The sequence below is a fragment of the Felis catus genome, chromosome A3, assembly GCF_018350175.1.
Source record: "Felis catus isolate Fca126 chromosome A3, F.catus_Fca126_mat1.0, whole genome shotgun sequence".
NCBI lineage: Eukaryota > Metazoa > Chordata > Mammalia > Carnivora > Felidae > Felis > Felis catus.
The window spans coordinates 50,221,566-50,244,390 of NC_058370.1; the positions used below are offsets into that span (position 1 = coordinate 50,221,566).

At 40.7% G+C, this 22,825-nt stretch overlaps 1 protein-coding gene across 7 annotated transcripts in view; it reads right to left on the reverse strand.

The window, feature by feature from the left end:
* The window catches only part of NINL (ninein like), a 174,583-nt gene that overhangs the window by 121,994 nt on the left and 29,764 nt on the right, over positions 1 to 22,825 (reverse strand). For 6 of the 7 annotated variants that reach the window (XM_023251527.2, XM_045053958.1, XM_045053959.1 and 3 more), the window contains exon 2: positions 8,104 to 8,235. The exons of the other annotated variant lie outside the window; for it this stretch is intronic. In XM_023251527.2, coding sequence (XP_023107295.2) covers positions 8,104 to 8,235 — 132 coding nt within the window. The remainder of the gene's footprint in view (positions 1 to 8,103; positions 8,236 to 22,825) is intronic. 7 annotated transcript variants of the gene reach the window in all.

Consider the following 22,825-nt stretch of genomic DNA (forward strand, 5'->3'; position numbering starts at 1 on the left):
TAAAGGATTCTTGGCTGTATATTTTTTCTGTCTAGCACCCTGAAAATCTCGTGCCAATTCTTTCTGGCCTGCCAACTTTCAAAAGAGAGATCAGTCACGAGTCTTATAGATCTCCCTTTATATGTGAGGGCACGTTTACCCCTTGCTGCTTTCAGAATTTTCTCTTTATCCTTGTATTTTGCCAGTTTCACTATGATATGTCGTGCAGAAGATCGATTCAAGTTACGTCTGAAGGGAGTTCTCTGTGCCTCTTGGATTTCAATGCCTTTTTCCTTCCCCAGTTCAGGGAAGTTCTCAGCTATTATTTCTTCAAGTACCCCTTCAGCACCTTTCCCTCTCTCTTCCTCCTCTGGGATACCAATTATGCATATATTATTTCTTTTTAGTGTATCACTTAGTTCTCTAATTTTCCCCTCATACTCCTGGATTTTTTTATCTTTTTCTCAGCTTCCTCTTTTTCCATAACTTTATCTTCTAGTTCACCTATTCTCTCCTCTGCCTCTTCAAGCCGAGCTGTGGTGGTTTCCATTTTGTTATGCATTTCGTTTAAAGCGTTTTTCAGCTCCTCGTGACTGTTCCTTAGTCCCTTGATCTCTGTAGCAAGAGATTCTCTGCTGTCCTGTATACTGTTTTCAAGCCCAGCGATTAATTTTATGACTATTATTCTAAATTCACTTTCTGTTATATTATTTAAATCCTTTTTGATCAGCTCATTAGCTGTTGTTATTTCCTGGAGATTCTTCTGAGGGGAATTCTTCCGCTTGGTCATTTTGGATAGTCCCTGGCGTGGTGAGGACCTGCAGGGCACTTCCCCTGTGCTGTGGTGTATAACTGGAGTTGGTGGGTGGGGCCGCAGTCAGACCTGATGTCTGCTCCCAGCCCACCGCTGGGGCCACAGTCAGACTGGTGTGTGCCTTCTCTTCCCCTCTCCTAGGGGCAGGATTCACTGTGGGGTGGTGTGGCCCGTCTGGGCTACTTGCACACTGCCAGGCTTGTGATGCTGGGGATGTGGCGTATTAGCTGGGGTGGGTAGGCAAGGTGCACAGGGGCAGGAGGGGCAGGCTTAGATCGCTTCTCCTTAGGTGATCCACTTCAGGAGGGGCCCTGTGGCAGCGGGAGGGAGTCAGACCCGCTGCCGGAGGTTTGGCTCCGCAGAAGCACAGAGTTGGGTGTTTGCACGGAGGGAGCAAGTTCCCTGGCAGGAACTGGTTCTCTTTGGGATTTTGGCTGGGGGATGGGCGGGGGAGATGGCGCTGGCGAGCGCCATTGTTCCCCACCAAACTAAGCTCTGTTGTCCGGGGGCTCAGCAGCTCTCCCTCCCTTTGTCCTCCAGCCTTCTCACTTTCCGAGCAGAGCTGTTAACTTATGACCTCCCAGACGCTAAGTCGCGCTTGTTGTGGGAACACAGTCCGTCAGGCGCCTCCTCTTTTGCAAGCCAGACTCAGGGGCTCTGCTTGGCCAGCGAGCCGCCCCTCTGCCCCGGCTCCCTCCCGCCAGTCCGTGGAGCGCGCACAGCCTCGCCGCCCTTCCTACCCTCTTCCGTGGGCCTCTCGTCTGCGCTTGGCTCCGGCGACTCGGTTCTGCTAATCCTCTGGCGGTTTTCTGGGTTATTTAGGCAGGTGTAGGTGGAATCTAAGTGATCAGCAGGACGCGAGGTGAGCCCAGCATCCTCCTAAGCCGCCATCTTGCCTCCACCCGTAACAAAATTTTTTTAAAGAAATACAACAGTTATGAGAATACTATGAAAAATTACATGCCAACAAACTAAGTAATCTGGAAAAAATGGACAAATTATTAGAAACTCACAAACTACCAAAACTGAAACAGGGAGAAATAGAAAAATTTGAACAGACCCATCACCAGGAAAGAAATTCAATCAGTTATCAAAAATCTCCCAACAGGGGTGCCTGGGTGGCTCAGTTGGTTAAGTGTCTGACTCTTGATTTCCGCTCAGGCCATGATCTCAGAGTTCGTGAGTTCAAGCCCAAGGGCTCTGCACTGACAGCAGAGCCTGCTTGAGATTCTCTCTCTATCTCTATCTCTGCCCCCCCCAAAGAAATAAATAAGATCAACTCAAAGAAAAGAAGAAGAAGAAGAAGAAGAAGAAGAAGAAGAAGAAGAAGAAGAAGAAGAAAAAGAAGAAGAAGAAGAAGAAGAAGAAGAAGAAGAAGAAGAAGAAGAAGAAGAAGAAGAGGAGGAGGAGGAGGAGGAGGAGGAGGAGGAGGAGGAGGAGGAAGGTGGTGCACCTGGGTGGCTCAATTGGTTAAGTGTCTGACTCTTGATTTCAGCTCAGGTCATGAATTCATGAATCATAGTATCGAGCCCCATGTCAGGCTCTGTACTGACAGCGAGGTCTGCTTGAGATTCTCTCTCTCCCTCTCTCTCTGCCCCTGCCCTGCTCATACATGCAACACCTTTATCTCATTTTCTTCTCTCAAAATAGATAAACTTTAAAAAAAAAAAAAAGGAGAGTTAATACCTATTCTCACATTATTTCAAAAAAATAGAAATACAAGGAAACTTTCCAAATTCATTCTATGAAACCATAATTATCTTGATTCCAAAACCAGAAAAAGACCCCACTAAAAAGAAGAATTACAGGCCAATATCCTTGATGAACATGGATATAAAAATTCTCAACAAGATACTAGCAAACTGAATTCAAAAGTAATTAAAAGAATTATTCACCTATTCCCCATGATCAAGTGGGATTTATTCCTGGGCTGCAGGGTTGGTTCAATAATTGCAAAACAATCAATGTGATACACCACATTTAATAAAGGAAAGGATAAGAATCATATGATCCTGTAAATACCTACAGAAAAAGCATTTGACAAAATACAGCATCCTTTCTTGATAAAAACCCTCAACAAAGTAGGGATAGATGGAACATACTGCAACATTATAAAGGCCATATATGAAAGACCCACAGCTAATATCATCCTCAATGGAGAAAACTGCGAGCCTTTCCCCTACAGTCAGGAACAAGACAAGGATGTCCACTCTCACCATTACTATTTACCATAGTACTGGAAGTCTTAGTCTCAGCAATAAGAGAACAACAACAACAACAACAACAACAACAACAAAAAAAAAAAAAGAAAAGAAAAAAGAAAAGAAAGAAAGAAAATAAAGGCATCCAAATCAGCAAGAAAGAAGTCAAACTTTCACTATCTGCAGATGACATGATACTTCATGTAGAAAACCTGAAAAACTCCACCAAAAATTGCTACATGAATTCATACATTAATACATGAATTCAGCAAAGTTACAGGAGATAAAATCAATGTACAGAAATTGGTTGCATTTGTACACACCAATAACAAAGCAGCAGAAAAAGAAATCAAGGAATCGATCCCATTTGCAAATGCATCAAAAACAATTAGATACCAGGAATAAACCTAACTAAAGAAGTAAAAGATCAATACTCTGAAAACTACAGAACACTTATGAAAGAAACTGAAGAGGATACAAAGAAATGGAAAAGGATTTCATGCTTGTGCATTGGAATAACACTGTTAAAATGTCTACACTACCCAAAGCAATCTACACATTTAATGCAATCCCTATCAAAATACCACCACCATTTTTCACAGAGCTAGAACAAAACAATCCTAAAATTTGTATGGAACCACAAAAGACCCCGAATAGCCAAAGCAATTCTGAAAAAGAAAAATATAACTGGAGGCATCACAATTCCAGATTTCAAGCTATATTACAAAGCTATAGTCATCCAGACAGTGTGGTACTGGCATAAAAACAAACATGCAGATCAGTGGAAAAGGATAGAGAACCCAGAAACAAACCTGCAACTATATGATCAACTCATCTTCAACAAAGCAGGAGGTAATATCCAATGGAAAAAAGACAGTCTCTTGGGACAGAAACTGTTCCCAACAGAACGAATGCTGATGGGAAAACTGGACAGCAACATGCAGAAGAATGAAACTGGACCATTTTCTTCTACTGGACACAAAAATAAATTCAAAATGGATGAAAGACCTAAATATGAGATAGGAAACCATCAAAATCCTAGAGGAGAACACAGGCAACAACCTATTTGACCTAGGCCATAGCAGCTTCTTCCTAGACATGTCTCTAGAGGCAAACATGAACTATTAGGACCTCATCAAGATAAAAAGCTTCTGCACAGTGAAGGAAACAATCAACAAAACTAAAAGGCAACCGACAGAATGGGGAAAGATATTTGCAAATGACATATCAGATAAAGAGTTAGTATCCAAAACCTATAAGGAACTTATCAAACTCAACACCCAAAAAACAAATAACCTAGTTAAGAAATGGGCATAAGATATGAATAGACACGTTCCAAAGGAGACATCCAGATGGCTAACAGACACATGAAAAGACGCTCAACATCACTCATTATCAGGAAAATACAAATCAAAACCACCAGGAGATAGCACCTCACACCTGTCAGAATGGCTAAAATTAACACAAGAAAAAACAGGTGTTGGTGAGGATGAGTAGAATGAGGAACCTTCTTGCACTAATGGTGGGAATGCAAACTGGGGCAGCCACTCGGGAGAGCAGTATGGAAGTTCCTCAAGAAACTAAAAATAGAACTACCCTATGATCCAGCAATTTCTATAAGTATTTACCCAAAGAACACAAAAATACAGATTTGAAGGGCTCCACATAGCCTATGTTTGTTTATAGCAGCTTTATCAACAATAGCCAGACTATGGAGAGAGCCCAAATGTCCATCAACTAATGAATAAACATGATGATAATGATGGTGATGGTGATGATGATGATGGTGGTGTGTGTGTGTGGGGGGGGGGTGGGGGGTGGAATATTACTCAGCCATCAAAAAGAATGGAATCTTGCCATATGCAACGATTTGGATGGAGCCAGAATGTACTATGCTAAGTGAAATAACTCAAACAGAGAAAGACAAATACCGTATGATTCCACCCATATGTAGAATTTAAGAAACAAACAGATGAACATATAGGAAGGTGGGGGGAAGAGAAGAGACTAAAACAAACTACAAGAGACTCTTAATGGTAGAGCACAAACTATGGGTTGACAGAGGGAGGTGGGTGGGAGATGGGCTAGATGGGTGATGGGTATGAGGAGTACACTTATGATGAGCACTGGGTGTTGTGTATAAGTGATGGATCACTGAATTCTACTCCTGAAACCAATATTGCACTGTATGTAAACTAAAATTTAAATAGAAAAAAAAAAGGAAAAAAAGCACTATAAAATATCTATCAAAGGTAAAAATAAATACTTGTGATCTATTCTGGAAAACTACAAAACAATGGTAAAGAATGAACTGCATGGCAATGACAACAACCTGAATCTCACAAACGTAATGAAAAGAAGCCAGACATATTGCATGATTCCATTTACATTAAATTCAAAAGCAGGAAAAATTACTCTGTGGTGTTAAAAGTTAAGATAGAGTACAGTAGAAAGGAAAAAATAAATAGGACAACATATGAGGGGGTAGTCAGTAATATTCTATTCTTTTTACTGGGATGGTGGTTATACATGTATGTTAACTCTGTGACAATTCATTATTATCTGTGCACTTTTGTTATGTAATGTTATACTTCAAGTTCAGTTAAGAGGAAAATGTTAAATGCTGGTCTGAATCCTGGCATGGCAAGTACCTGCTTTGTGGTGAATTCCCTCTTGGTGTGACAGGGCTTGAAGAAACACACTCCCCAAAAGAGTAAATAAAATAAATGGCCTAAATAAGAAATGAGAAGGGGCGCCTGGGTGGCGCAGTCGGTTAAGCGTCCGACTTCAGCCAGGTCACGATCTCGCGGTCCGTGAGTTCAAGCCCCGCGTCGGGCTCTGGGCTGATGGCTCAGAGCCTGGAGCCTGTTTCTGATTCTGTGTCTCCCTCTCTCTCTGCCCCTCCCCCGTTCATGCTCTGTCTCGCTCTGTCCCAAAAATAAATAAAAAACGTTGAAAAAAAAAATTAAAAAAAAAAAAAAGAAATGAGAAGCCCTAGAAAGCATTTAGGAAAACAAAAGAAACCCACAAACTTTCCCCAAAGCCACTTCTACTCCCTTTCCCCAAGACAATCTCAAATTATACATCCAGCAGCTATGGGTCCTTTACATCCCCCAGAGTGTTTTACCTTCAGAACAGGACATGTAAGCCCCAATAACTTCATGCTGGACAAACACACTCACACCTAATTCAGCCTAAATTTGCTTCTTAAAAACACTACAGAGTAGGACACTATCCAATTAAGTGGGATAAAAGACATTTAACAAATCATGTAAAACCAAATCAGAAGCTGGTCTAGTTGGAAGAGCATGTGACTCCTGATCTTGGGGTTGTAGAGTTCATGCCCCACCTTGAGTCCCCACCTTGAGTGTAGAGATTACTCAAAAACGAACAAACTTTAAATCAAATCAAACCATATTTTAGCAGCAATCTTCATGGAGAAATAAAAAGAATAAAAATGACTGACTTGGAAATACTCTAAACTCAACAGAATGCTCTGGGCTTGTCCTTAAGCTTCCAAAAAGCTCTTCAGGAAACTGTAATAGTTGGGGATATTAAGAAGTCTGCACGTGAGGAACAATGTATTTGGGGATCACATCTATCAGTCCAGTCAGGCTGTTCTATCAAAATACCACAGACTGGGTAGCTTATAAACAACAAAAAACTTCTGACTTACAGTCCTGCAGGGTGGCAAGTCCAAGACCAAGGCACCAGCAGGGTCAGATGTTGGTGAGGGCCCACTTGCTTGTTCATAGGCTGGCGCCTTCTTGCTGTGTCCTCACGTGGTGGAAGGAACATGGGAGCTCTCTGGGGCCTCTTTCACATGGGCACTAATTCCATTCATGGGCTCCACCCTCATGACCTAAGCACCTCCCAAAGGCCCCACTTCCTAATACCATCAAACGTGGGAGTTAGGATTTCAACATATGAATTTGGGGAGGATACAAACATTCAGGCCACAGTAGTACCTTCCAAGCTCAACTTTAGAACTTCCCAGAGATTCTAGATAATTTCTTAAGCCATCACCATAATGTGAATTTGACTATTTTTATTAAAAAAAAACAAAAACAAAACTTACAACATAAAGTGGCCAAGATATTACTATGGACTGAATGTTTGTATCCCCCCCCAAATTTATATATTAAAGCCTTAACCACCAGTGTGACGTATTTGGAAATGGGGCTTCTAAGAAAGTAATTAAGGTAAAATGGGCTCATATGGGTGAAGCACTGATCTGACAGGATTAATGTCCTTAAAAGAGACACCAGAGAGCTTGCTCTCTCCCTACAAGCATGGAAAGACAAGCCATGTGAGCACAGGGCAAGAAGGAAGCTATCTGCATCCCAAGGGGAGAGGTCTCACTAGAAACCAATCCTACTGACACCTTGATCTCAGACTTCCAGTCTCCAAAACAGTGAGAAAATAAACTTGTTTGTTTGTAGTCTGTAGTACTTTGTTATGGCAGCCCAAGCAGAACTGTACAGATTTAATAGTTTTTTAAGAATGTATTTCATCTTTTATGTATGGAAGAGAATGAAGTTAAAGATTTTATTAAGAAGGATTTATGCAAGAAACATTTCCTAAGCTCCTTCTATATGTCAGGTTCTAGATGCTGCTCTCTTGAAACCAGTATTTTAGTAGCAGGATTTTGCTGCCAAGATTCCAAGGCAGAAATAAATGTAAATGAGGAGAGTGCTGAAATGCAATTTGACTTAACAAGGGCCTGGGGCACAGATGGCATTGCCAGCAGAGGGAGCATCTAGTCATGTTGGGGCAGGGGACCTGGTTGGGATAACACAGATGTGGACCTTGTGGTCTCATCCAGAGACATCCAGTCTGTGCTACAGGTGAGAGAGACTGGTTGGGCATGAAAATATAGCCAATCAAGAGAAAACCTGACTTGTCAACTGGTAAGATGCTTGACTTAATCCAGGTGAATCATCATTTTAAGAAATCCAAGAAGATATACACAGGAAAACCACCAGATAGGCAGAAACTGCTAACACTAATGGATATCTGCAAAAATAAGACAAAGTTGTATTCACAAGTGTTTGGGGCTTTTTCTTTCACATGGAGCCTGTTTTTGAAATGTGTGCCTTTTACATATACCTGCCATGATGGGACTGAGTTCCAGAAACGGGTGAAGTGTTGAACACTGCTGGGCCAGTGTCTTCTGCAGAGGCCTACACTGGAGCCGGCTGGGGTGGCAATCTGTTAGCACCACACACACCTTCGCATTATCTGTGATAGAAAGAACTTCATATAATACCACCATACCAAAATGTCAATTGTCTACCTCAGGAATTGGAGGGACAATGCAGATGACATGGAGGACAAAGGCTCCCCAGTGACCCCAGCCCTGGCAGAGCACTAATTTCTTCTTAAATTTCTGGTAGTCTTCATAATCTGACAAAGGCCAACACTGCTAGAGTTTTGAACTCATTGCTACATTTGTCACAAGCATTTTTTTTAAAGATTCAAATTTATTAGCAAATGCTTTATAATCAGAATGAAAGCTATTCACTAATCTGCCTGGGTATAAAACTAATAACAAAAAAGTTAATAGCCTTTATTCCTATAGTCAGATAATAATCAGTTAATATAATGAAGAAAAAATCTATTTATGTTATAATAAATACGCAAAAATAATCTAAAGAAATGTATTAGATCTGGACCTGGAGAGAAACAATTATCAGAAAAATCCAGAGTTGATATAGGTTAGTCAGAGTATAAAGGAGAACTGGGTCCCAACTGATCCATTAAAAATATACGAACCTGAATGCCCACCTCAGCACTCATTAGAAGGAGTGACAAGCAGGGCATCACTGGGCTGAGGATGAAACCCCTGAGTGCTCTCAGAAGACAGATAATGCAGATCAAGTTTATCCTCATTACTCATTTACCTTAGACTATTCCCAATAATGTAAGCCCCTAAGTATATACATAATCATGGGTAAAACAAGAAAAATAACACATTAAAAGAAACAAAAGTCTGATCCTAAAGTCTATGGGCTTAGAACAGACACATGAAATAAGGAGAATAAGTAGAAGAAAAGAAAAGCCATTTACAGGAACCCAGGTACTACTTTGCATCAAACAACTATGTTACTTTGGAGAAAATGAAATTTGATGAAATCTATTTTCCTCATCTTTATAATAATTTTCACATTTGTGATACTTTATGAATGATGTCATTTTGTCTGATGTATAATTATATATTCTTTATCATAAAACAAAATTGTCTTTTGTTTCATTATTACATTAAAACATAATTTTCCTCAATAGTTACAAACAGAGAGGGAGGAAGGCAAACCATAAGAGAGTCTTAAATACAGAGAACTAACTGAGGGTTGATTCAGGGAAGGAGGTGGAGAGTGGGGAAATGGGTGGTAGGCATTGAGGAGGGCACTTGTTTGGATGAGCACTGAGTGTTGTATGTAAGCGATGAATCACGGGAATCTATCCCCCAAACCAAGAGCACACTGTATTTAGCCAACCTGACACAAATTCTATTTAAAAAAATAATAATAATCTTCCTCAAAAAAAAAAAAAAAGAAATCTGTAAGACCTGCATCAGTAAATTCCTGAAAGACAAACACAAAAGACTTTAACAAATGGAAAGACACACCATGTTATTGCATAAGGAGGCTGACTATTTAGTATGTAGTCTCCTTCATCTACACATTTAATGTTTACCCAATAAAAATACCAATGGGGGTATTTTGGGGATATAAACAAGTTAATTCTGAGGTTCATATATACAAGCAGAATAGCCAGGATATTTCTGAAAAGGAAGAAGAGTAAGAGAGGACTAACCTTATGAAATATTAAAACAGTTATAAAGCTGTAGTAATTTAAACAAGGTAATACTAGTGAAAGTCTAGAGAAAAAGAGTCACTGAACAAAAATAGAATAGAAAATGCCTAAAAAATAGTTCAAAATATATATAGCATATCTAGCATATGACAAAAGTGATATTGCATATCAAAGGACAAAACAATTTATCAAGAAAGTGCTGTCAAAAAAACTGATTAACTGTATATAAGAAAATAAATTTGGATACTTATCTCATTCTTTTTAGCAAAGTAAATTCCAGAAGAACCAGAAATTTAAACCAAGAAAAACTCAATCTGTAAAAGAACTAGAATAAAATATAAATTCTGCATCATTCTTATAAGGGTGGGAAGTTTGACTACATGAAAGTTAAATTTTCTAAGAGGCAAAGAATGAAGTCAAAAGAGGAGCGCCTGGGTAGCTCAGTCGGTTAAGCATGCAACTCTTGATTTCACAACTCACGGTTATGAGATACAGCTCCATGTTGGGCTCTGTGTGCAGCCTGCTTGGGATTCTCTCTCCACTCTCTCTCTACCCCTCCCCCTGATCACATGCATACGTTCTCTCTCTCAAAATAAATACACATTTAAAATTAAAAAGAATAAAGTCAGAAGATAAATGGCAAACTAAAACAATTCTAATGCAAACAACAGACAAAAGGCTAATTTTCTTGGAGCCTAGGTGGGGTTCAGTGCATTGGGCTCCACACTAACAGTTGGGGGCCTACTTGGGATTCTCTCCCACTCTCTGCCCCTCCCCTGCTCAATCGCACAGGCTCTCTGTCTCTCAAAATAAATAACCTTTAAAAAAAGGGCTAATTTACTAAATAAAGAGCTCCTAAAATCAATAATGAACAAGATTTATACCCTAAGTAACCTAGCAAAGGATCTAGATTACTTACAAATACAACAAACAGTTAGGAGATACTTAACAATATTTAGAAAAGAGACAAGGAGACATGACTTTTCACTTATCAGTTGTATATTACTTTGTATATTACCACAGACTAAGTGCCTTAAGACAAATGAAATTTAGGGACACCTGGGTTGCTCAGTCAGTTAAGCGGCCGACTTCAGCTTAGGTCATGATCTCACGGTTTGTGGGTTCGAGCCCTGCGTCGGGCTTTGTGCTGACAGCTCAGAGCCTGGAGCCTGTTTTGGATTCTGTGTCTCCCTCTCTCTCTGCCCTTCCCCAGCTCACACTCTGTCTCTGTCTCTCTCAAATAAAACAAAAAACATTTAAAAAAATAAAAAATAAATGAAATTTATTTTCCCACAGTTCTGGAGGCTGGACATCCAAGCTCAAGATAACAGCAGGGTTGGTTCCTTCTAAGGACTCTCTCTTTGGGGCTTGCAGATAGCCTTCTTCTCCCTGTATTCTAATATGGTCTTCCCTCTATGTGTGTCTGTGTCCTTAACTCCTTTTCTTGTAAGGACACTAGTCATACTGTCTTAGAGCCCAATACATGACCTTATTTTAACTTCATTAGTTCAGTGGGGCTTCAACATATGAATTGGCACACTGTTGAAAATAGAACTCTAGGCTGTGCTGATGGAAATATAAACTGGGGCAGCCTCTACAGACAGCAGTTTATCAGTATAAAATTTAACATATATTTCATCAAAGAAGTTACATGAATGGACAAAAAGCACATGAAAAGATGCACAAGTCAAGATCGTTAGTCATTACGGATGAAAATGAAAATGACACTGAGATATAATAACCACTTTCTACCCACCAGAATGCCTACACTCACAAAGACAGAAAATAAGCACTGGAGAGGATGTGCAGAAATTGGATCCCTCATACATTGCTAAGAGGTATCTAAAATGGAGCAGCTACTTTGGAAGATCATTTGGCAATCCTGCAGAAGGTTAAACATAGAGTTACTATACGACTCAGCAATTCTACTCCTAGATACATACACAAGAGAAAATGAAAACATACATCTAGACAAAAACTTGCACATGAATGTTCACAGCAGCATTATTCCTAAGAGCAAACTGATGGAACTAACCCAAGTGTTGAATCATCAACTGATGGATGGTAAACAAAACAAAGTACACCCACCAGCAGAATTCATCAGCAGTCAAAAAAAATGAAGTACTGATACATGCTACAACATAGATGAACCTCAAAATCATTATGCTAAGTGAAAAAGCCAGATCCAAAAGACCACAGATTATATGATTCATTCAGATAAAATGTCCAGAATAAGCAATTCTATAGGGACAGAAAGAAGACTAGTCTAGGCCTATAGGACATATGGAGTGGGTATGAGGAGAATGGGGAATTACTGCTAGAGACACAGGGTTTATTTTTGGGGTGATGTAAATGTTTGAAAATTTGATTATGACAATAATTGTGCAATCCCATAAAGAATACACTTTAAATGAGTGAACCTTACTGAATTCTCTAACAATAAAGCTGTTGAAAATTTAAAGTAACAGGCAAATATCTCATAAAATATACAGAACCAAAAAGGGAATGCTAATATTCTTATTTTGTAAAGAGTGTTTACAAACCACTACATTTTAAAAACAGGCAAAGGATGACAAGTTATTTTAAAAAGAATACAAGTTATGGGGCACCTGGGTGGCTCAGTCGGTTAAGCGTCTGACCAGCTCAGGTCATGATCTCACTGTTGTGAGTTCAAGCCCTGCATCGGGCTCTGTGCTGACAGCTCACACCCTGGAACCTGCTTTTGATTCTGTGTCTCCCTCTCTCTCTGCCCCTTCCCTGCTTGAGCACTGACTCTCTCTCTCTCTCTGCCTCAAAAATAAAGAAACATTAAAAACTATTTTTTTTCAATATATGAAATTTATTGTCAAATTGGTTTCCATACAACACCCAGTGCTCATCCCAAAAGGTGCCCTCCTCAATACCCATCACCCACCCTCCCCTCCCTCCCACCCCCCATCAACCCTCAGTTTGTTCTCAGTTTTTAAGAGTCTCTTATGCTTTGGCTCTCTCCCACTCTAACCTCTTTTTTTTTTTTTCCTTCCCCTCCCCCATGGGTTTCTGTTAAGTTCCTCAGGATGCACATAAGAGTGAAAACATATGGTATCTGTCTTTCTCTCTAAGGCTTATTTCACTTAGCATCACACTCTCCAGTTCCATCCACCTTGCTACAAAAGGCCAGATTTCGTTCTTTCTCATTGCCACGTAGTACTCCATTGTGTATATAAACCACAATTTCTTTATCCATTCATCAGTTGATGGACATTTAGGCTCTTTCCACAATTTGGCTATTGTTGAGAGTGCTGCTATAAACATTGGGGTACAAGTGCCCCTATGCATCAGTACTCCTGTATCCCTTGGGTAAATTCCTAGCAGTGCTATTGCTGGGTCATAGGGTAGGTCTATTTTTAATTTTCTGAGGAACCTCCACACTGTTTTCCAGAGTGGCTGGACCAATTTGCATTCCCACCAAAGGTGCAGGAGGGTATCCGTTTGTCCACATCCTCTCCAGCATCTATAGTCTCCTGATTTGTTCATTTTGGCCACTCTGACTGGCGTGAGGTGGTATCTGAGTGTGATTTTGATTTGCATTTCCCTGATGAGGAGAGACGTTGAGCATCTTTTCATGTGCCTGTTGGCCATCGGATGTCTTCTTTAGAGAAGTGTCTATTCATGTTTTCTGTCCATTTCTTCACTGGGTTGTTTTTCGGGTGTGGAGTTTGGTGAGCTCTTTATAGATTTTGGATATTAGCCCTTTGTCTGATATGTCATTTGCAAATATCTTTTCCCATTCTGTTGGTTGCCTTTTAGTTTTGTTGGTTGTTTCCTTTGCTGTGCAGAAGCTTTTTATCTTCATAAGGTCCCAATAGTTCATTTTTGCTTTTAATTCCCTTGCCTTTGGGGATGTGTCGAGTAAGAGATTGCTATGGCTGAGGTCAGAGAGATCTTTTCCTGCTTTCTCCTCTAGGGTTTTGATGGTTTCCTGTCTCACATTCAGGTCCTTTATTCATTTTGAGTTTATTTTTGTGAATGGTGTGAGAAAGTGGTCTAGTTTCAACCTTCTGCATGTTGCTGTCCAGTTCTCCCAGCACCATTTGCTAAAGAGACTGTCTTTTTTCCATTGGATATTCTTTCCTGCTTTGTCAAAGATTAGTTGGCCATACCTTTGTGGGTCTAGTTCTGGGGTTTCTATTCTATTCCATTGGTCTATGTGTCTGTTTTTGTGCCAATACCATGCTGTCTTGATGATGACAGCTTTGTAGTAGAGGCTAAAGTCTGGAATTGTGATGCCTCCTGCTTTGGTCTTCTTCTTCAAAATTACTTTGGCTATTCGGGGCCTTTTGTGGTTCCATATGAATTTTAGGATTGCTTGTTCTAGCTTCGAGAAGAATGCTGGTATAATTTTGATTGGGATTGCAATGAATGTGTAGACAGCTTTGGGTAGTATTGACATTTTGACAATATTTATTCTTCCAATCCATAAGCAGGGAATGTCTTTCCATTTCTTTGTATCTTCTCCAATTTCCTTCATAAGCTTTCTATAGTTTTCAGCATACAGATCCTTTACATCTTTGGTTAGATATATTCCTAGGTATTTCATGCTTCTTGGTGCAATTGTGAATGGGATCAGTTTATTTGTCTACCTGTTGCTTCATTGTTAGTGTATAAGAATGCAACTGATTTCTGTACATTGATTTTGTATCCTGCAACTTTGCTGAATTCATGTATCAGTTCTAGCAGACTATTGGTGGAGTCTATCGGATTTTCCATGTATAGTATCATGTCATCTGCAAAAAGTGGAAGCTTGACTTCATCTTTGCCAATTTTGATGCCTTTGATTTCCTTTTGTTGTCTGATTGCTGATGCCAGAACTTCCAACACTATGTTAAACAACAGCAGTGAGAGTGGGCATCCCTGTCGTGTTCCTGATCTCAGGGGAAAAGCTCTCAGTTTTTCCCCATTGAGGATGATGTTAGCTGTGGGCTTTTCATAAATGGCTTTATGATGTTTAACTATGTTCCTTCTATCCCGACTTTCTCAAGGGTTTTTATTATGAAAGGGTGCTGAATTTTGTCAAAGGCCTTTTCTGCATCGATTGACAGGATCATATGGCTCTTATCTTTTCTTTTATTAATGTGACGTATCACGATGATTGATTTGCGAATGTTGAACCAGCCCTGTAGCCCAGGAATGAATCCCACTTGATCATGGTGAATAATTCTTTTTACATGCTGTTGAGTTCGATTTGCTAGTATCTTACTGAGAATTTTTGCATCGATATTCATCAGGGACATTGGCCTGTAGTTCTCTTTTTTTACTGGGTCTCTGTCCGGTTTAGGAATCAAAGTAATACTGGCTTCATAGTATGAGTCTGGAAGTTTTCCTTCCCTTTCTATTTTTTGGAAAGCTTGAGAAGGATAGGTATTATCTCTGCTTTAAACGTCTGGTAGAACTCCCTTGGGAAGCCATCTGGTCCTGGACTCTTATTTGTTGGGAGATTTTTGATGACCGATTCAATTTCTTCGCTGGTTATGGGTCTGTTCAAGCTTTCTATTTCCTCCTGATTGAGTTTTGGAAGAGTGTGGGTGTTCAGGAATTTGTCCATTTCTTCCAGGTTGTCCAATTTGTTGGCATATAATTTTTCATTGTATTCCCTGATAATTGTTTGTATCTCTGAGGGATTGGTTGTAATAATTCCATTTTCATTCATGATTTTATCTATTTGGGTCATCTCCCTTTTCTTTTTGAGAAGCCTGGCTAAAGGTTTCTAAATTTTGTTTGTTTGTTTATTTGTTTTTTTCCAAAAAAGCAACTCTTGGGTTCGTTGATCTGCTCCATCGTTTTTTTAGATTCTATATTGTTTATTTCTGCTCTGATCTTTATTATTTCTCTTCTTCTGCTGGGTTTAGGCTGCCTTTGCTGTTCTGCTTCTAGTTCCTTTAGGTGTGCTGTTAGATTTTGTAGTTGGGATTTTTCTTGTGTCTTGAGATAGGCCTGGATTGCAATGTATTTTCCTCTCAGGACTGCCTTCACTGCGTCCCAAAGCATTTGGATTGTTGTATTTTCCTTTTCAATTGTTTCCATATATTTTTTAATTTCTTCTCTAATTGCCTGGTTGACCCACTCATTCTTTAGTAGGGTGTTCTTTAACCCCATGCTTTTGGAGGTTTTCCAGACTTTTCCTGTGGTTGATATCAAGCTTCATAGCATTGTGGTCTGAAAGTATGCATAGTATAATTTCAATTCTTGTATACTTATGAAGGGCTGTTTTGTGACCCAGTACGTGATCTATCTTGGAGAATGTTCCATGTGCACTCGAGAAGAAAGTATATTCTGTTGCTTTGGGATGCAGAGTTCTAAATATATCTGTCAAGTCCATCTGATCCAATGTCTCATTCAGGGCCCTTGTTTCTTTATTACCGTGTGTCTAGATGATCTATCCATTTCTGTAAGTGGAGTGTTAAAGTCCCCTGCAATTACCACATTCTTATCAATAAGGTTGCTTATGTTTATGAGTAATTGTTTTATATATTTGGGGGCTCCGGTATTCGGCGCATAGACATTTATAATTGTAAGCTCTTCCTGATGGATAGACCCTGTAACTATTATATAATGTCCTTCTTCATCTCTTGTTACAGCCTTTAATTTAAAGTCTAGTTTGTCTGATATAAGTATGGCTACTCCAGCTTTCTTTTGGCTTCCAGTCGCATGATAAATAGTTCTCCATCCCCTCACTCTCAATCTAAAGGTGTCCTCAGGTCTAAAATGAGTCTCTTGTAGACAGCAAATAGATGGGTCTTGCTTTTTTTATCCATCCTGATACCCTATGTCTTTGGGTTGGTGCATTTAGTCCATTTACATTCAGTGTTATTATAGAAAGATACGGGTTGAGAGTCATTGTGATGTCTGTATGTCTTATGCTTGTAGCGATGTCTCTGGTACTTTGTCTCACAGGATTCCCTTTAGGATCTCTTGTAGAGCTGGTTTAGTGGTGACAAATTCCTTCAGTTTTTGTTTGGGAAAACCTTTATCTCTCTTTCTATTCCTAATGACAGACTTGCTGGATAAAGGATTCTCGGCTGCATATTTTACTGTTCATCACATTGAAGATCTCCTGCCATGCCTTTCTGGCCTGCCAAGTTTCAAAAGAGAGGTCAGTCACAAGTCTTATAGGTCTCCCTTTATATGTGAGGGCATGTTTATCCCTTGCTGCTTTCAGAATTTTCTCTTATCCTTGTATTTTGCCAGTTTCACTATATGTCGTGCAGAAGATCGATTCAAGTTACGTCTGAAGGGAGTTCTCTGTGCCTCTTGGATTTCAATGCCTTTTTCCTTCCCCAGTTCAGGGAAGTTCTCAGCTATTATTTCTTCAGGTACCCCTTCAGCACCTTTCCCTCTCTCTTCCTCCTCTGGGATACCAATTATGCGTATATTATTTCTTTTTAGTGTATCACTTAGTTCTCTAATTTTCCCCTCATACTCCTGGGTTTTTTTATCTCTCTTTTTCTCAGCTCCTCTTTTTCCATAATTTTATCTTCTAGTTCACCTATTCTCTCCTCTGCCTCTTCAATCCGAGCCATGGTCATTTCCATTTTATTTTGCATGTCGTTTAAAGCGTTTTTCAGCTCCTCCTGACTGTTCCTTAGTCCCTTGATCTCTGTAGCAAGAGATTCTCTGCTGTCCTCTATACAGTTTTCAAGCCCAGTGATTAATTTTATGACTATTATTCTAAATTCACTTTCTGTTATATTATTTAAATCCTTTTTGATCAGTTCATTAGCTGTTGTTATTTCCTGAAGATTCTTTTGAGGGGAATTCTTCCGTTTGGTCATTTTGGATATTCCCTGGAGTGGTGTGGACCTGCGGGCACTTCCCCTGTGCTGTGGTGTATAACTGGAGTTGGTGGGTGGAGCCACAGTCAGACCTGATGTCTGCTCCCAGCCCACCGCTGGGGCCACAGTCAGACTGGTGTGTGCCTTCTCTTCCCCTCTCCTAGGGGTGGGATTCACTGTGGGGTGGCAGAGCCCGTCTGGGCTACTTGCACACTGCCAGGCTTGTGGTGCTGGGGATGTGGCGTATTAGCTGGGGTGGGTAGGCAAGGTGCACAGGGGCAGGAGGGGCAGGCCTAGCTCGCTTCTCCCTAGGTGATCCACTTCAGGAGGGGCCCTGTGGCAGCGGGAGGGAGACAGACCTGCTGCCGGAGGGGTGGCTCCGCAGAAGCACAGCGTCGGGTGTTAAGCAAGTTCCCTGGCAGGAACTGGTTCCCTTTGGGATTTTGGCTGGGGGATGGGCGAGGGAGATGGCGCTGGTGAGCGCCTTTGTTCCCCGCCAAACTGAGCTCTGTCGTCCCGGGGCTCAGCAACTCTCCCTCCCTTTGTCCTCCAGCCTTCCCGCTTTCGGAGCAGAGCTGTTAACTTATGACCTCCCAGATGCTAAGTCCCGCTTGCTGTCGGAACACACTCCAACCAGCCCCTCCGCTTTTGCAAGCCAGACTTGGGGGTTCTGCTTGGCCGGCGGGCCGCCCCTCCGACCCGGCTCCCTCCCACCAGTCCAGGGAGCTCACACCGCCTCACGGCCCTTCCTACCCTCTTCTGTGGGCCTCTCGTCTGCGCTTGGCTCCGGAGACTCCGTTCTGCTAATCCTCTGGCGGTTTTCTGGGTTATTTAGGCAGGTGTAGGAGGAATCTAAGTGATCAGCAGGATGCGCGGTGAGCCCAGCGTCCTCCTATGCCGCCACCTTCCCAAAATCCCCTAAAAAATTTTTTTTAAATACAAGTAATAAACATCCTTAAAATGTCTATACTACCCAAAGCAATCCACACATTTAATGCAATTTCTATCAAAATTTTTCACAGACCATTTTTCACAGAGCAAGAACAAACAATCATAAAATTTGTATGGAACCACAAAAGACTCTGAATATCCAAAGCAATCCTGAAAAATAAAAACAAACTGAAAGCATCAAGATTCCAGATTTCAAGCTATATTACAAAGCTGTAGTCATCAAGATAGTATGGTACTGGCACAAAAACAGACATACATCAATGGAACAAAACAGAAAGCCCAGAAATGAACCCACAACTATATGGTCAACTCATCCTCGGCAAAACAGGAAAGAATATCTAATGGAAAAAAGACAGTCTCTTTAACAAATGGTGTTGGGAAACTGGATGGCGACATGCAAAAGAATGAACCTGGGCCACTTTCTTACACCAGACACAAAAAATAAACTCAAAATGGATGAAAGACCTAGATGTGAGACAGGAAAACAGCTAAGTCTCAGAGAAGAACACAGGCAGCAACCTCTTTGACCTCGGACAGAGCAACTTCTTGTGAGACATGTCGCCAGAGGCTAGGGAAACAAAAGCAAAAATGAACTACTGAGATCTCAAGATAAAAAGCTTCTGCACAGTGAAGGAAACCATCAACAGAACTCAAAGTCATGGGAATAGGAGAAGATATTTGCAAATGACAAACCTGAAAAAGGTATCCAAAATCTATAAAGAACTTATCAAACTCAACACCCAAAAAACAAATAACCTAAAGAAATGGGCAGAAGATATGAATAGACACTTTTCCAAAGAAGATGTCCAGATGGCTAATAGACACATGAAAAGATGCTCAACATCACTCATCATCAGGGAAATGCATATCAAAACCATGAGGAGATAGCAACACACATCTGTCAGAATGGCTAAAATGAACAACACAAGAAACAATAGGTATTGGTGAAGATGCGGAGAAAGGGGAACCTTCTTGCACTATTGGTGAGAATGTAAACTTGTACAGCCACTCTGGAGAACAGTATGGAGGTTCCTCAAGAAACTAAAGATAGAACTACCCTAAGATCCCGCAATATCACTATAAGGTATGCACCCAAAAGATACAAAAATACAGATTTGAAGGGTATATTCACCCTAATGTTTATAGCAGCATTATCAACAATAGCCAGACTATGGAGATAGACCAAATGTCCACTGACTAATGAATGCATAAAGAAGATACGGTGTGTGTGTGTGTGTGTGTGTGTGTGTGTGTGTGTGTGTGTGTGTGTAATGGAATATTACTCAGCTATCAAAAAAAGAATGAAAACTTGGGGTGCCTGGGTGGCTCAGTCAGTTAAGTGTCACGTCATGATTTCACAGCTCATGAGTTTGAGCCCCACATCAGGCTCTGTGCTGACAGCTCAGAGATTGAAGGCTGCTTCAGATTCTGTGTCTCCGTCTCTCTCTGCCCCTTCCCTGCTTGCTCGCTCTCTCTCTCTCTCTCTCTCAAAAATAAACGTTACAAAAAAAATTTTTTTTAAAGAATGAAATCTTGCCATTTGCAACGATGTGGATGGAGCTAGAGTATATCATGCTAAGCGAAATAAGTCAGAGAAAGACAAAAACCATATGATTTCACTCATATATGGAATTTAAGAAACAAAACAGATGAACATATGAGAAGAGGGGAAAAGAGAGAGATGTTTGTTATGGGAAACAAACCATAAGAGTCTTAAAGAGAGAGAACAAATTGAATGTTGATGGAAGGAGGTGGGTGGGGGATAGGCTAGGTGGGTGATGGGCACTTAAGGATGGTACTTGTGTGATGAGCTTTGGGTGTTGTATGTAAGTGATGAATCACTAAATTCTACTCCTGAAGCCAATATTGTACTGTATGTTAACAATTAGAATTTGAATAAAAATTTGAGAACAAAAAGAAAAAACAAAACAAAACAAAATAAAATAAAATAAAATGGATACAAGTACCCAAAACAGGAAAATAATGCTCATCACTAATAATCAGTGTTACTTCCCCATGATGTCCTCATTGACTCCCTTGGAGCAAAAATCTGCTCCTTGTTCTGTGATCCCATAGCACTGCATACACCACTGTGATGGAAAACTACATGTTTATGCATCTCTCTCCCTGGTCTGTGTACCCTTCTCAGGGAAAGCAAGGACCATATCTTGTTCATTTGTACACTTTCAGTTCAGCTGCCAAACCCTGTGTTTTGCAAATATCCATGAACACATGTATGCAAACTCCTTTTACATTCTTAAACTGAAAAGTGATGTAAGGTTTTAAGAGGGTGCTTTAAACAGTCATCAATATTTCCATGTGATCGCAGCCTCTCCTTTTTTTAAAAAATATTTTTTAATGTTTATTCATTTTAGAGAGAGAGAGAAAGAGAGAGAGAGAGAGAGAGAGAGAGAGAGAGAGAGAGAGAGAGAGAGAGATGGAGTATAAGCAGGTGAGGGGCAGAGAGAGGGAGACAAAGAATCCAAAGCAGGCTCCAAGCTGTCAGCATAAAGCCTGATGTGGGCTCGAATCATGAGATCACGACCTGAGCCAAAGTCGGACACTTAGCCGACTGAGCTACCCAGGCGCCTTTTCACTTAAAGTTTTCACCAGTCTTGGATTCCATCTTGACTCAAATTGTCTCCTTTCTGCCAACCTCCATAGAGAGAGGGAGGTGGGGAAAAACCTGTGAGTGATTCTTTGATAAGTGTCCCTCTATATTTCAGAAGACTCCTAAGGGTGGAAGTACACCTGCCCCTGGCCTCCCCTGCTGGGTTCCTCTCTCTGACAGGAGCAACTCTCAAGGGTACACTGGCACTATTTCCATCTGGATCCACTCCTGAAGCAGAAACACCCTTCTCTTTTCCCACAGCATTCCTACTTCCTCTCTTCTTAGCTCCTGGCTGACTCTGCCTACCCCAACCTGGGAGCCAGATGCCCATATAGCTTTCCTCCTTCTCTTGAGACAAACATCTCAATCCTCCTTTGGGATCACATCCCACCCAGCTAGAGGGCACCTGACCTTGCATGGCCACAATTTCTTTATCCATTCATCAGTTGATGGGCATTTAGGATCTTTCCACAATTTGGCTATTGTTGAAAGTGCTGCTATAAACATTGGGGTACAAGTGCCCCTATGCATCAGTACTCCTGCATCCCTAGGGTAAATTCCTAGCAGTGCTATTTCTAGGTCATAGGGTAGATCTACTTTTAATCTTTTGAGGAACCTCCACACTGTTTTCCAGAGCGGCTTCACCAGTTTGCATTCCCACCAATAATGCAAAAGGGTTCCCGTTTCTGTACATCCTCACCAGCATCTATAGTCTCCTCATTTGTTCACTTTAGCCACCCTAACTGGCGTGAGGTGGTATCTGAGTATGATGTTGATTTCTATTTCCCTGATGGGGAGTGACATGGAGCATCTTTTCATGTGCCTATTGGCCATCTGGATGTCTTCTTTACAACAGTGTCTATTCATGTCTTCTGCCCATTTCTTCACTGGATTATTGTGGAGTTTGGTGAACTCTTTATAGATTTGGATACTAGCCCTTTGTCCGATATGTCATTTACAAATATCTTTTCCCATTCCATTGGTTGCCTTTTAGTTTTGTTGATTGTTTCCTTTGCAGTGCAGAAGCTTTTTATCTTCATGATGTCCCAATAGTTCATTTTTGCTTTTAATTCCCTTGCCTTTGGAGATGTGTCAAGTAAGACATTGCTGCAGCTGAGGTCAGAGAGGTCTTTTCCTGCATTCTCCTCTAGGGTTTGATGGTTTCCTGTCTCACATTTAGGTCCTTTATCCATTTTGAGTTTATTTTTGTGAATGGTGTAGGAAAGTGGTTTACTTTCATCCTTCTGCATGTCACTGGCCAGTTCTACCAGCACCATTAAAGAGACTGTCTATTTTCCATTGAATATTCTTTCCTGCTTCATCAAAGATTAGTTGGCCATATATCTGTAGGTCCAATTCTGGGGCCTGTATTCTATTCCACTGGTCTATGTGTCTGTTTTTGTGCCAATACCATGCTGTCTTGATGATTACAGCTTTGGAGTAGAGGCTAAAGGGCTGTGATGCCTCCCACTTTGGTCTTCTTCAAAATTACTTTGGGTATTAGGGGTCTTTTGTGGTTCCATACAAATTTTAGGATTGCTTGTTCTAGCTTTGAGAAGAATGCTGGTGCAATTTTGATTGGGATTGCATTGAATGTGGAGCTTGCTTTGGGTAGTATTGACATTTTGACAATATTTGTTCT